The 15,454-nt window shown below is 36.1% G+C and overlaps 1 protein-coding gene across 1 annotated transcript in view; it reads left to right on the forward strand.

Moving 5' to 3' along the window:
- The window catches only part of CCDC81 (coiled-coil domain containing 81), a 45,009-nt gene that overhangs the window by 13,973 nt on the left and 15,582 nt on the right, over positions 1–15,454 (forward strand). Inside the window, exons 6-13 of the mRNA XM_025042519.1 lie at positions 1,002–1,123; positions 2,919–3,042; positions 5,318–5,411; positions 5,832–5,978; positions 6,667–6,771; positions 9,670–9,842; positions 11,021–11,099; positions 11,331–11,551. Of these exons, the coding sequence (XP_024898287.1) occupies positions 1,002–1,123; positions 2,919–3,042; positions 5,318–5,411; positions 5,832–5,978; positions 6,667–6,771; positions 9,670–9,842; positions 11,021–11,099; positions 11,331–11,551 (1,065 nt within the window). The remainder of the gene's footprint in view (positions 1–1,001; positions 1,124–2,918; positions 3,043–5,317; positions 5,412–5,831; positions 5,979–6,666; positions 6,772–9,669; positions 9,843–11,020; positions 11,100–11,330; positions 11,552–15,454) is intronic.

Below are 15,454 nucleotides of genomic sequence, written 5' to 3' on the forward strand. Positions count from 1 at the left end.
TGTATTTTGTTCCAGGAGGGAAGGACTGTGTGACACATATCTCAGCAAAATCAGTGTGAAGACCAGAATAAGCCTTAGAGATTAGTTAGTCCAACCCCCTCCTTTTGCAGATGTACTGGCCATACGACTAATGAGTAGCCAAGCCAGAAATAAAACCATAGCTCCTGAATGTCCTCATGTTCTTTCCATTGCGCCCTGTTGCCTTATTAAAAATAAATAGTGGATTCAATTAATTTAACTTGATTATATTTTGGAAGGCAAATTTGGCTGTCCCCTTGGACATATTTTGGCTTAAATACTCTGGGAGGGAAATAATTGCAGTGAGTCAAGGAATAAAGCCCCTATGACAATTAGCCTAGAAACAGGACTCAAATATTCAAAATAATTGTAGGTGTTTTATCTGAAGTTTGGCCCCTGAATTAACTGTAAGTACCCCCCTAAACTTTAACCCAGCACTCCATATCTGAGACCAAAGCAAATCTACAATTAAATACAAACCGAACAGACTCCTTCTTCCAATATGCCTTTGCAAGTCCTTCACTTTTGCCTGGGAAAGGATGGAAAAGTGGGGAGGAGAAAGAATGAAAAGAGTCCTGGGTATTCTCAGGCATACTCTGCCTACCAGGCTATGAATCCTTGCCTTCAAGCTACTCAGCAACTACCTTTCACGATATCATCCTGGCATCTTGTTACAGAACTAGAAAAGACAAATTCAAACTGAAACCAAAACCAAAAACCTAAAATCCAGGTCTTCAGAGCACTGTATAAAGAGCCACTTTTAAGCCCTCAGTATAGAGGGAGAAGGTCTTGATCAGCTCCTAGACTTAGCCTCAAAAAGAGTAAGTCGATGATTTGTACTCAGCAAATCAAAGCACTCTCCCCCTTGAGAGAAGTGGGCTTATTTCAGAATCATTGAACTAAATGGGTTGCTTCTCAGAACTGAGAGTTCACACAGTCACCTATTCAGGTCCAGATGGACAAACATCTTGGCTTATTCCTAGAATTAGGCTCAAAGAGATGGAAAACAAGTCACCAATGGAGACCGTTGTAGAAGAGTGTGGAAAGAACGGACAAAGGAAATGCAAGTTAAAAGACCAGACAGATAAAGAAGAAGGTGTCAGAGGTAAGCCGGTGGTTTCTCGGTATAATCTATCACTCTTTATTGTTTATGAACTTAGCCATATTGCTTAGGAACTCTTATGCCCAAAGTAAATAGAGTTAGATTCATGAATAATCTCTGTATTATGCTTTTAAACAAACATCTCCTATTCCTGAAATTTTATATCTTACCATAACCATTTTCTGACTCTCAGGCTCTTATACTGTGATCTCTTTGCTGGCTCTCCTTTGCTTAAAGAGGTCAAAACTCAGATTCCTACAGGGTTTAGGCAGGTAACATAAATGCATAAAGTAGGCTGGATATAACATGATAGGGAGATATGTTAGCATAAATAATAATTTTTATGAAAAATGAAGAGTCGTTAATTTTATATCTTTGATATCTAGCTTAATAGAAGATAATGGATTCTCATATCTGTGCCTTCATTTGATCTATTATGATGTTGTTTTGGTTGAAGCATATGAAGAAAACTAGAGCTTCAAAGACTTTTCTAAAGGATCCTAGGGATCCATGGAGGTTGCCAGACTACCATTTTGAGGACTGTTCCTCTATTGGATTGTTGATTTGTGGAAATGTGAGCCAAATGGTATCAAATTTTCCGATTTTTCAAGAGAAGCAGAGATGACATGTGAAATCTATTGATTGTTAAATGTTGGCAACTAATTGACATTGAAACAAAAAAGGCTATTTGGGCCAAACGAAACATATCAATGTGTAAACATTATCTTCTGGACGTTGGTTTTGCCACATGCAGCCTACGAGATTACATATAAACTTTTGGCCTAAGATTCACATGCTTTCATTTCCTTAGCCTCATCTGTCACTATTCCCTACAGACTCCTTCTTTGAGCAAAATTGTCTATTCATGTTCTTCTAACCTGCCTTGCCCTTCCCTGACCTCATGCTTTTGTTCACTTTTTTTCTCTTGCCAAGAATACCAAGAATTCTTTCTATCTATTCCAATCCTTCTCGCCTCTTAGCACCCTTTTCACATCTCACTTCCTCCATGAACACTCTTTTTCGTTACTGAATTCTGAAGTGGCCTCTCTCTTCCCTGAACATGTCAGACCTTTAAAGATTGCACCATTTGTTTGAGATTTAGATATTTTGCATCGTTGTCCTGAGCTGCTGTTTATGTAATGCATGTAAAGCACTTAACACTGTTGGCATGTAGTAAGACCTCCACAAATGGGAGTTCTCATATTTTTCTGTTTATACCTTATTTTTCTCTCTAAATATATCTATTGAAAGATCTTTAAGGGCCAAGACTTGCCTCTTAGTAATTTCTAAAGTGGCGAGCCAGTGCTTTGCATGTAATAAGTATATAGTAAAAATATATTTTTTTAAACCACAGGAGTGCAAGGACAAAAATTTAAAGATAAGAAAGTGTATCTTGTGTGAAAAATTTCCCTGGAAAAATTATAAGTTTTAAAAAATCTATGTTATATCCAAGGGTAAGGAGGGAGAGGGGAGCGGAGGGATAAATGGGGTAAAAGGGGTCAAATATGTGGTGACAGGAAGAAATCTAATTATGAGCAGTGAACAAGCAATGCAATACATATATATATTGCCATATATATATGTGTGTGTGTGTGTGTGTGTGTGTGTATATATATATATATATAGCCATATATATATGTGTGTTTGTGTGTATATATATGCTTTACTGTTGATTTGTATACCTGAAACTGGATTTCGTTAACCAATGTCACCATAATAAAAATTAAAAAAAAATCTGTGTTAAGTACAAATCATCCTTTTAAAGTTGAAAGGAAACTCACTTTCATTCATTCTACAGAGATCTTATCACCCGAGAGACTTCCAGATAGCCAAGCTATTTCCTCTGCCAAAGCGACAGGTGTCAACTTGCCGAACAAGTTTGAGCATAGTGGGAGTGGTGGGAAGAATGTGAACCCTGAAAGGTAATGCATTGGTATTTTTTTCTATTGTACTTTACTAAGTTTTTTTTTTTTGAGTCATTTCTTAATGTAAGAAATTTAGATAAGTGTTTATTCATTCCTTCATCCAGTATTTTTGAATACACCCCATGTGCTAGTGGGAAAGACAGATATGCATAGAATGATAAATCCAGTAGGATAAATGCTATGACAGAGGTGGAACCAAAATAGCACAGGGGAGGGAACATCTAAAATTTTTTTTGGATTTAAGAAAATTTCCCTTGTTGTTTTCTGAGTGCTTGGATATTATAATATGACACAGTTTCATATGTAGATCAAATTGGAAAGCAGTTTTGCCAGACATGGCTGGCACTCAATAAATGTTCCTTGAATAATGAATATATTGTAATTATGATATCCATGTTGTCTTCTAGTCACGTTATGTCAAAAAATTTGTATTTTCTTCTTTTACCTATGAGTAGGATACTTTTTAAGATCTCAAATAAGTCAACCATACTCAAGTATTTATTGAGTACTTTTATGTATTTTGTACTGTGCTGTCAACTTTCAATTTATTAATGTGTCACAATGTGTCAGCTATCATATGTGCGATTTAGGTTCTTTATGAATTACTAAAGTCATGTTCAAAACCCTAAGCATACTTGTTTTCAATAATGTCACTGTTATGAAAGATAATTGAGAGTTAAATGTCTAGTACTTTGTAATTTAGTTCAATCCAACAAACGTTGAGCACCATCGTGTGCCAGGCAGTTTCTTGACACTGAGGATACAGAGCTATAAGACAGATAAAATACATATAAACCTACTTTCATAAAACTTATAGAATTGTAGGGAGACTAATGCTAAAGAAATAACATATGTGGTGAAAATGACAAAAGAAAGTACAGAGGCTGCAACAATGGGAAAGTAATTAATTGTTAGGGATTGTTAGTGAAGGTTTTCTATAGAAGTTGATCAAAAAATGATTTTTGTGCAGTAATACATGTTTATCACAGAAATTTTAAAAAATGAGAAAAGCAAGGGATATTAAAAATCACCCACAATCCCACTAAATAAAGGAAGCTTTATTAACTTTATGGTGTATATTCTTCATTTTAATGCATATACAATATGTACATATATTTATATTTGCAACATACACACACATTTTAAACAAAACAGATCATCTGAACCTTTGTTACATTTAACAATGAGTTTGAAGTTCCCCATGTCTAAAACACAAACAAATGATTGCACATTATCTTATCAATTAAACCTTTTGTTTAATCTCCTATTGAATATTTAGATGATTTTTAGTTTTTATGTTATAAATAATGTGATAAATATAATTACACATAATTCTTTACACATACTTGAATGTTGTATGGAATAAAAATTCTGAAATGAAACCATTTTTCATGCTTTTGATGCACATTACCAATTATCCTCAGGAAAGTTGAACCAAATTATCTTCCTAGTAGCAATAAATGAGAGACTCCTAGTACTGGACATTGTGCCCTCAATGGCTTCTCACCCAGATCAAAAGCCAACGGCATTATTATGGCCTACAAGATCCTGCCTCATCTCTGATCTCTCTTCTACTTTTTGCCCATTAACTTGTCTCCCTTTAGCCACAATGAACACAGGCATGCTCCCATGTCAAGGACTTTGTACTTATTTGCTCTGTCTGGAATGCTTTTTTAAAAAATATATATCAGATATCTCTATTATTTTTTCCCCATTTCCTTAAGGTATTTAGTCGAATGCCACCTTCTTGGCGAGAACTCCCCAGGCCATTCTATTTATGGTTTAATACTCCATTCCTTCAGCACTGCGTAGCACTTATCGTCATTCAGCATTTTACATAATTCACTTATTTATCTTGTTTATTGGCTGTCTGTTTGTCCCCATCAGGATGTTAATTACATAAGGGATCTTTGTGTGTGTGTTGTTCTTCACTGTATTTCCCATGCCAAGAACAATGTACATAGTTAGTACTCAATAAATTTTTGTAGAATGGATAAATTTTATCCCCATTTTACAGAATTGGTAACTGAGACTTTGCAAGATTACTCAGCTCATTTAATGCCGGCCAACTTGTAAGCAAAAAATCCAGGACTCAAACCCAGGTTTATCTGACACACGGAGTAGGCTCTTAACCTCTATACATATAGATACTTTGAAAAAAAACCGCTGAAATATTTTTTTCTCTCTCTTATATTTATACTTGCCTCTAAAATTAATATTGCTTTAGATGTTAGACTGTATTAAACATTAATGTTGCATTTTTTTTTTATAGCTTATCATGTCCAGGATGTCTGAAAAATGACAATGAAATGAAGCCTAAAATTCCTCCAGCCACTGCTTGCCAGGATCATAATAAGGCAGGACAGGTATAGTGTCTTCAAACAAACAAAATCCAATCAGAATCTTCCTCTGACTTCTGTTTCTCAGAGACTTCTTGGAATCACTCTTTCTTTCATATATGGGTATGACTCAAGCACTCAGAAATGCAAATTGGACTATGATAAATCAATCTACTAGTCAAAATTGATTAGTTAACAGAAATAGGGTTGGGAAATCTCTTACTAATTTTCAGTTGCTATTGATACTTTTTCAAATGACAGTTAATAATTCTTCTCAAATATTTGTAGGTCCCACTCTGCAAATCTCATTTTGCTAATTGTCATTAACATATTCTTTTAAAACTTGTGCCTCTTGATACATCCAGCCTTTGGAAAGCTTGTGAAGGGAATGTGAAGATAAAAAAGGAAAAATTAAAAATTAATTTTTCCTAAAACTTGATATTGTAGGAGATGTGTTACATATGTTTGCAACGAGCACAGCGAAATTTCCCACTGTACTACAGTGAGGAGAGGAAGAGGAGAGAGATGGAAGATGAGCGACTCATACAGCAGTATCAGATGCTGAAAGATCAAGAGGCTCTCTTCAAATGCCAGGTAGTTCAGCACCTCAGTTAAAGTGTTTAACAAGAGACAGTAGAACATGATTGTAAAGTGCTATTTAAAATGTTCCATCATATGTCTGTATTGTAACGTTTAATCATTTGCTTACCGCTGGACTAAAACTTAGATTGTGTCCAAGTTTTCACTATTAATAAAGAAAACTGGGATGAATATTCATGCAGCTAGATGTTCGCACCTGTCACTGATTTCCGCCCTCCCCACCTGCATAAGGACTGAGTTTTAAAGATGGAATTCCTGGATTTATATGGCTTTGTTTTTGATTTCTGATAAAATAAAATCCTGGTCAAGGCTTTTTCCTCCAAATTCATGGCTTATCTCAAGAAGCAAATACAGAATGGCACCTTCACATTTGCACTATCCAGATTTCTGTGGTCTCCAATAATTGATTCTACTGCCCTTTCCTGTATTTGTGATATCAGGTAACCACTTATGAAATCTTTTATTCCTTCTTAGTATCCCTGTAGAGGTGTTACCTAAAGTGCAAGAACGGGAAATAAAAAACCTTCCCAACCCACTTTTATAAATCTATGAAGATATCAGAAAGTACCATTGCCTCCAAAACACAGGCTTCTACCTTGGTTGGATTATTTTAATGTAATAGAATCAAAAATTTTAAAGGCTCTATTTCAATATGTTTTCTCCCCCCCTCCCCACCCCAAAGATGAGAAATCTGGCTATTAGAGAACAGAATCAAAAAAATGCTGCCTATAATCTTGGAGTTGCTGAAGCTATGCGAAGCCACAAGAATGAGAAACCTGAATTTTATGTAAGAGTCTTTTCAGAACTTCTATTGCCCCATCTGTGAATATTTAGATCTACTCTCTATTTTTCATGAAAAAATGGTAAGCCTACAGAAAAGTTGTATAATTTTCTTTGAGTCATAATTTTGAGGACATGCTTGGAAGTAGAACTCAATAGATTGAGAAATTGCTCCAGACAGTGGCAGTTTTGCAGCTTATTTTATACATTTAGAATCAAAGGAGAGAGTGTAAGGAAGGTTACATGAAATCCACTGGTGGTAGATTAAGGAGGCAGGAAAAAGCAAAGTGGGGAAGTTTCTAGGATAAAAAGCAAAATGGAGAAACACATACTTCTTTTACACTGGTGGGTACAGATAGTTAATAATGAACATTTACAGCACACAGAGAAGGTGTGTGGGGAGCAATATAGCAATGAAGGGTTCTGTGGCCTTGTGCTCTGGTGCTAGCAGCTGTGCCTTTAAGGAGTAGGAAAAGAAAATCACTCTGACATTTCAAAGGTATATTATTTTAGATGCATAAGAATAAGGGACAGAGCTCACTTAAGGTAAAGATGAACCTTTGCTAAGCAAGCTATAGGCCTGGGACGTGACTACCTGCTATGGCCTGCCCAGTTGGAATTTGTGAACAGACTTTCCTGTGTGGTTAACTTTTGGTCACTGAGTTTTGTAAGGCCTGCTTTGTGCTTTCCCCCCAATCCCACCCCCCCGAGCTTGACAGATTTAGTATATGGCCCCTTTTTTATTCACACTGTTTTGCAGGTTGTGCCATCTTTTTTAAGCGGCAGAGGTGAAAAGTGGGTCGTGCAAGTTCAAAGCTTCCTTTTAGGGCCGGAGTGGCCCAGTGTCTGCCTGCACACCGTTCACGATACATTTCCTATTAGTCACTTCAGTGCTTGTTAATGGTAGAAATTCTCAACCAGGACCTGGAGTGGATGGTAGGGGACAGTATACCAAAGTTCTGTCCCAAGAGCAGCTTATCTAAAGAGAGAACCAGCGTCACCTGGGAGCTTGCTAGAAATGAAGAATCTAGGGCCCCACCCCAGAATGGGAATCTACGTTTGAATAAGATATTTAAGTGACCTGTAGGTGCATTAAAATTTGAGGAGCTCAGCTTTAGACGAAGCTGAGCCACCTGCTTTGTCATCGAATTAATGTTTTCGATCATTAAGTGCCTACCTCGACTTCTGCCTGTATCTTTCTCCCTTCATCTCACTATCTAGTTGGTAGTCTGATACTCTGGACATAAATCTAATAAAATATATTGTCTTTATTCATCATCAAACATTTATTAATGAACTTCTATGTGCTGACCACTGTGGCTAGGACTACAAAGATGAAGAAGACAAGGTTCCCTTCTAAAGAGATCTAAATAAGATAGTGGGGGAGAAAGGTTTAAAGAGACAACAGTGTGGTATACTAAATGTTATGATAAATCTTTGAACAAGGCACTATGTGAGCAAAGAAGAGAGTCACTTAACCCAGACCAGAGATCTGGCAAGACTTCCTGGTAAATGGAATTTAGGTAAAGAAGTGAATGGAGGAAGAATCTTCTCAGCAGGGGCAGCAGGGTGAGAGGGAGGGAGAGCACGGTGCTTTCGAGATTTAGGCATGATCTCTCTTTCCTCTTAGATATAAATTCCACCTTAGTATCTTCTCTTTGATATATCTGTAGACATCGTAAACTTTGAAAGACTAAAACAGAACTTTTGATTACCCTCCTCAACCTGTTCTTCTCTCAGCCTTCCCATTTTAGTAGGTGTCATCACCAGGCAGACGGTTGTACGTACCTCATGCCTAGGAGTGATTCCAGATTCCTCTTCCTCTGTCCAACCATCCTCAGGTCCAGTTGCCTTCCGGCATCTCTTCACGTCTCTTCATCTTCAATGTTACTCTCCTAGTTCGAGCCACTTTACAAGGCTGGACTTCTGCCAATACCCTCCCTTGTCATTTAGCCTTCTTGCCCTTCTATAATCTATTGTCCACGCAGTGGCCAAAGCAGTCTTTCAAAACTATTAACCAAAACATGTTGTTCTCCTGTTTAAAGTCGTTAATGGCCTCCCATTTAATTAAAATGTAAACTTACCTTGTTCTAGCCGGTCCTATTAAATGGTCCCCCGATTCCCTCTTTGAGCTCATCTATTTCTACTTTCCTCTTGCTCACTATGCCTCAGTCACATGGACCTTCTTTCTCCTTATCAAACATGTCTGGCTTAATTCTGTCTAGTGTCTTTGCACTTGCTGTTCTTTCTGTATAAGACACAGGTCTCTTGATATTTACAATGGAGGTGATTCGGTCATCTCTACTGAAAAACCTTCCCTAATAACCAACCAATTTAATCCTATTCCCACCCAGTCACTCACTATAATAAGGGCTTCAAATCACTTATCACTACCTTATATTATCTGATGTGTTATATACTTGTTCACTGTCTGTTTCCTGCACCAGAATGCAGGCTCAATGAGAGTGAGGCACTCTGCGAATCTCTGTTTTTGGTCACTGTTGAATCATCAGTGTCTAGAATAGCCAAGCCTAGAGTTAAGTGTTCACTTCTCCCTCTTCCTGCCTCCTCTCTGTCTTTGCTCACGCTTTTGCACTCACTCAGAATTCCTCCTCCTTTCCATCTCTGTGTGTTGTATGTCTTAGGTCAGGACCTAGTTTATTAAGTCCTTTTCATCTCTCTCTCAGATAGTAGGCTTTGGTCAGTTCTGCTCAGATTTATCTTTGAGCACATTCACATTATTCTGTGGGTCCCTGCAACACTAACATTAATCAATGTGTTGAGGATTGGACAAATATCATAAATTAATACTTTCTTATTGATTTTAGTTTTTGGAATTATTACCTTTATTCTTTGTTGTTTTTTGGTGTTACAGAATAAATAAATTGCTTCTCTTTCTCTCTAGAAATCCTTCCTATTTGATAAACGGCCACTCAGTCCTGAGATTAATGCTTTAAGGCAAGAAGAATATTTCCAAAGTCTCCTGAAACAAATGGATAATAGACGGGAAAAAGAAAAAAAACAAAGACAAAATACAGAGTTGATGGACCACCTAGAACAAGTGCAACTCACAAAGGAGTGAGTCTGGCTAGCCACATTCTGAAAAACATTCAGAATTTTCATGTGAAACTTATTTTTATGTGGGATTGAATCAGCATCGACAGTTTAGGGCACTATAAACAACTGAGCAAATTAACCTAGTCTAAAGGCAGTACCATAACATAACATTTCATTAGAAAAATGAAAAAACCATCATTATTATAATTATCATTACAGCAATGATTGCCAAGCTATAATTACTTTAATTATAGAGTATCGTTTCGTATTGTTTTGTGATTACTAATATTGGTAGGTGGGGGAAGGAGCTTGTCTTGAGTGTGGCATCCTTCCACGCTATTCCCAGGTGCTCAAGGCAAAGCTGAGGTTTTATTGTAAGTCTGTAGGGGTGTCCTATGGATCCCAAGGGCAGGAATGTATGGAGACTAAAAAGCCACAGAATAAAAGCTTTCCTTCTTCTCATGCTCACAGCTCCTTAAATGACATTGTCTTTGTTCCAGCCCAAATGGGGATTAACGTTAGTCTCAATTGCAAATTTTCAGGAAAGAGAATCTGATTTGTCCTACTTGAGTCATCTGGGGCCCAAGGTAGGATCAGGGCCACAGAGTTCAAACATGCCTAAGGTGGCCACACCTCTGCTACTGAGGTGACAGAACAATAAAGGCGGCTACTCCGGTGTTAGAGAGACTCCTCAAACAAATAATGAGCTAGTTTCTATGACCAAATAAATGGCATTTCTATATAACATATATGTTCCATTATACTCACTTTGCAGATCATGTGGGTTCCCTGGAGGTTGCATATAATAGAATCATAATTTATAATAGAAGAGATCACTTTTCTTAAAAAGGGGTCTTATGATGAATTATTTTACAGAATGAATAGATACCTCCTGCTTCCTTGTCTAAGATTGTTTTAAAGTATGGGGGGAGGAGGAGTGCCTGTCTTAGCAGTAGTGCATTTGTACAATGTGGTTGGTCACCTGCTTATACTTGTCCTGTCTCTACTGTGTTCCATACATTGTCCATTAGCCTATGGAGTCTAATTACTATTTTCTTTCTTAAAATGAAAGCTCCTAGAAGGAAATGTCAGTTTTTATTCACTAGGCTCTTATTCTTATTAATGCTTGATGTTAATCTGTATTACCAAAGACTCTGCCACAAACTTTACATTCACCTTCTCTTATCCTTAACTGCCAGACTTGCCTCACAAAGAGCCAAATATATAAAAGATAAGATGGAAGAAACACAGTGTTATAGGAGAGCTTTGGATGCACAGGTGAGGGAACAATTATTATTTTTAAAATTGTGCAGTGCTTCAATAACATTCTGAAATATGTATAAATACTTTAATGTTATGAATACCCTTATGTGTTATCCGTCTGGTGGTTTTTGAGGCCCCTGTTCCTTCCTCTAAGGTATTGGTGTTTTACTGTGCTACTACGGCCTTGTGCATAAAGTTTATTCCCTGGTATTATTGTAATTTGCATTATGTGTGTCCTTGTTTCAGATAAAGAACAAACCCCCACAACTGCCCATGTTTGAGGCAGACTCTTTTGAGCCCATCTTTGGTAAGAATGGGGGTGAGAATGTGGAGGAAAAGCGAAAGCGGGAAGAGAGTTACATGAAGCACCAGCTGGAGACAGCTGCTAGCCACAAGAGGAAAGCTATCCTGCGCCAACTGTTGGACCAAGAGTGGGATTTGCAGATGCTTCAGAGGACACAAGAAGAGTGAGAGACCCTAGATATTTCTTCTTCCTCCTCCATTTCTGGGACCCTTTGCATTTTTTGCAGAGATAATTGCAGCTGCTTCTTCTGCTTCTAACCCTTAGCTTCTCTAGTTGATCTCCTAAACTTGGAGTTAGGAGGGTTAAACTGTCACTTCCAAGCTGTATGACCCGGGCCAAATCACACATGGTGTCTTTGAGCCCTCTTTTCCTCATGTGGAAAATAAGGATAATTACACCTGCTCTACCTATCCTTACTATGAGAATTCAATAAGATTACGCATGTGGGAGCATTTTTGGAAACCGCAAAGCTCTGAACAAATAGGAACTGTGGTCTTTATCTGGTTATCTCTCTTGCTTGAGCTCTGGTCATAGACCCCTTTTCTTGTTTGCGTCAGACTTTATCTTCTGTTTCTATCTCCTTTACTGGTTATTCCAGATTCTCCCACTTCGCTTACCTTTTCCAGCTCCTGCCCTCTAGTCCATCTCAAGATGTGATCTTAGGTCTTCATGTGGCAAGTAGATGGTCACTTTCTTTCAGAGGGGATAATTTAGTTTGTGTGATTCAAATAGGCCTGCTAAAGTATTTTTTACTTGTTTTACTTTTTTTCTTTAAACTTTTCTGCTTTTGATTAAAAAAAATAACAATTCATGCTGATTAAAATGTTAATTGGTGGAGAGGTTTTAAAAAAAGACTAATAATCTCCCCCACCAAGTAGTCAGTGTTAATGTAGCCTTCTACATTTTTTTTCCTATGTTTTACAAATATATTCAAACAATACGCACATGTATTTTTTCCTTCCAGTTTTGTAAATGAAAATGAGACCTATGAGTTCTTATACATCACTCTGCAACCCAGGCTTTCCTTAATCTTATAATGTATCATTAATTTATATCTATGCTAGTACCTGTATATGAAATTCACTCTTCTAATTTAATAACAGCATAATATCTATGTTATGGATTACTATAATTTAACTTTTGCACTATTAATGAACATTCACTTTGTTTCCAGATATTTTGCTATAACAATTCTGCATTAAATATGTTCAATATATACTGGTTTTATATATAACATACTTTTTGTTTTGTTGTTGTTCCTATTGAATAAATTTCTAAAAGTTGGGTTGCTAGATCAAGTGATGGCACATTTTTACTTACTTAAATTAAAAAAATTTTATTTTTCAATTACGGATAACATACAATATTATATTAGTTTCAAGTATAATGTATGGCACACTTTAAATATTACCAGATATTGACAGTTTGCTTTCAAAAAAGGTACAGCAATTTGCTTCCACCAGAAGTCCTGTGAGAATATTAGTTGCTCCAACCCCACTTTATCTTCTTAGTTTCTATGCATTTAAATTAAACTGACTTTTTAACCTATTTTTTCAAAAATGATATAATAATGGCCAAAAAGCATATGAAAAGATACCCAGTATCATTAATCACTAGAGAAATGCAAAGCAAAACCACAATAATAGCTGCTCATAACAAATGGTTTCTGTAGTCTGTGCTAAAGTATTTTACTTGTTTTACTTTTTTTTCTTTAAACTTTTCTGCTTTTGATTAAAAAAAATAACAATTCATGCTGATTAAAATGTTAATTGGTGGAGAGGTTTTAGAAAAAGACTAATAATCTCCCCTACCAAGTAGTCAGTGTTAAGGTTAATATGTAGCCTTCTACATTTTTTTCCCTATGTTTTACAAATATATTCAAACAATATGCACATGTATTTTTTCCTTCCAGTTTTGTAAATGAAAATGAGACCTATGAACTTACTTAAATTAAAAAAATTTTATTTTTCAATTACGGATAACATACAATATTATATTAGTTTCAAGTATAATGTATGGCACACTTTAAATATTACCAGATATTGACAGTTTGCTTTCAAAAAAGGTACAGCAATTTGCTTCCACCAGAAGTCCTGTGAGAATATTAGTTGCTCCAACCCCACTTTATCTTCTTAGTTTCTATGCATTTAAATTAAACTGACTTTTTAACCTATTTTTTCAAAAATGATATAATAATGGCCAAAAAGCATATGAAAAGATACCCAGTATCATTAATCACTAGAGAAATGCAAAGCAAAACCACAATGATAGCTGCTCATAACAAATGGTTTCTGTAGTCTGTGAAATGTGCCCTGTGCAGATGAGGCTTATTCAAACCATCAGCTGTCGTCGCTTGTACTGTTCGAAATACAGGTCGTCTAGCATTTAATTATATTTTTGCCTCTCTAAGATAAGAGATGTTTCATGTTTTATTGAATATTTACTTATGTGAACCTGAGATATAGCAATTCTCCACTCCAGTGAATAAAGATGGCAGGGTAGGAAGGTGAGATTTAAAATGTTTTTTTATATAATACAATTTAATGATTTGATTCCAATCATTCATATAATGTATATATATATGTGTGTATATATATCTATCTCCTGGAGTGCCAACTCTATGGCATTCTGAATGGAGTAAGCAGTTAGCAAATTAATTGTTCATGTTTCCCCTGGAATTCATTTATGTAGATGTAGGAAGAAGCCGCTTACTATTTAAGATGTATATGTATATCAGTATATTGTACACAGATAAGGTGGCTATTTTTTTTCCTAGGGTCTTCTGAAAAGAAAATATTTATACATTTGCAGAACAGTATTATAAGATTTCACAAATGCAAAGATAGAATGTGCTATTTTTTATCTTGGATTGTAGTATCTCTGGTTTGGTTGTCTTGTGAAATATCTAAATCAAGAACAATTATAGATTTTTCTTACAAGCACATACACCATAAAACATTTAACAAATATTTATTTTAATTTTTAATTTAAAAAATTTTTTATTATTAGTTTCAAGTATACAATACATTGGTTAGACATTTATGTAGTTTATGAAACGATCCCCCGATTGCTCATTCTCTCCCCTGGCCCTCCACCTGGCCAATACATTAATGCTGACTACATTCCCCATGCCGTGCTCTCCATCCCCATGCCCATCTATCAACTACAATACGTACTACTTTAACTCTTCACCCCTTTCTCCCAGCCCCCTAGGCCCCCTCCTTTCAAGACTTCACCAGATTGTCCTCAATATTTGTGAATCAGTTTTGGGTTGTTTATTCTTTTCGTTCCTTAGATTCCATGTATAAGTGAAATCATATGGTATTTATGGTTTCTCTGTCTGACTTATTTCACTCTAGGTCCATCCATGTCATTGCAACTAGTAGGGTTTCATTTTTTTTTAAATGACTAAGTAATATTCCATTGTATATATGAACCATAATTTCTTCATCCAATTGTCTGTTGATAGACATTTAGTTTGCTTCCATATCTTGGCTATTATAAATAGTGTTGCCATGAACATAGATTTTTTACATAGATTTTTATGAATTATTGTTTTGGTTTTCTTTGGATAAATATCCAGAAGTCCAATTGTTGGGTCGAAAGGAATATCCATTTTTAATTTTTTGAGAAACCTCCAGACTGTTTTCCATAGTGGCTGCACCAATTTGCAATCCCACCAACAGGGTACAAGGGTTCCTTCTTCTTTACATCCTTGCCAACACTTGTTATTTGTTGATTATATGATAACAGCCATTCTGACAGGTGAGATGATATCTCATTGTGGTTGTGATTTGCGTTTCCCTGATTAGTTATAGTGAGCATCTTTTCATATGTATGTTGGCCACCTGTAGTCCTCTTTGGAGAAATATCTATTCAGGTCTTCTGCCTAATTATTAATTAGACTTTTTTAAAGGTTAAGTTGTATTAATTTTTTATAAATGTTGTATATTAATCCCTTATTTGCAAATCTCTTCTCACATTCAGTTGAAAGTCTTTTCGTTTTCTTGATGGTTTCCCTCACTGTGCAAACCTTTTTTGGTTTGATGTAGTCTCATTTTTAAAA

Source organism: Pteropus alecto, unplaced genomic scaffold (assembly GCF_000325575.1).
Source record: "Pteropus alecto unplaced genomic scaffold, ASM32557v1 scaffold7, whole genome shotgun sequence".
NCBI classification, from domain to species: Eukaryota; Metazoa; Chordata; class Mammalia; order Chiroptera; family Pteropodidae; genus Pteropus; species Pteropus alecto.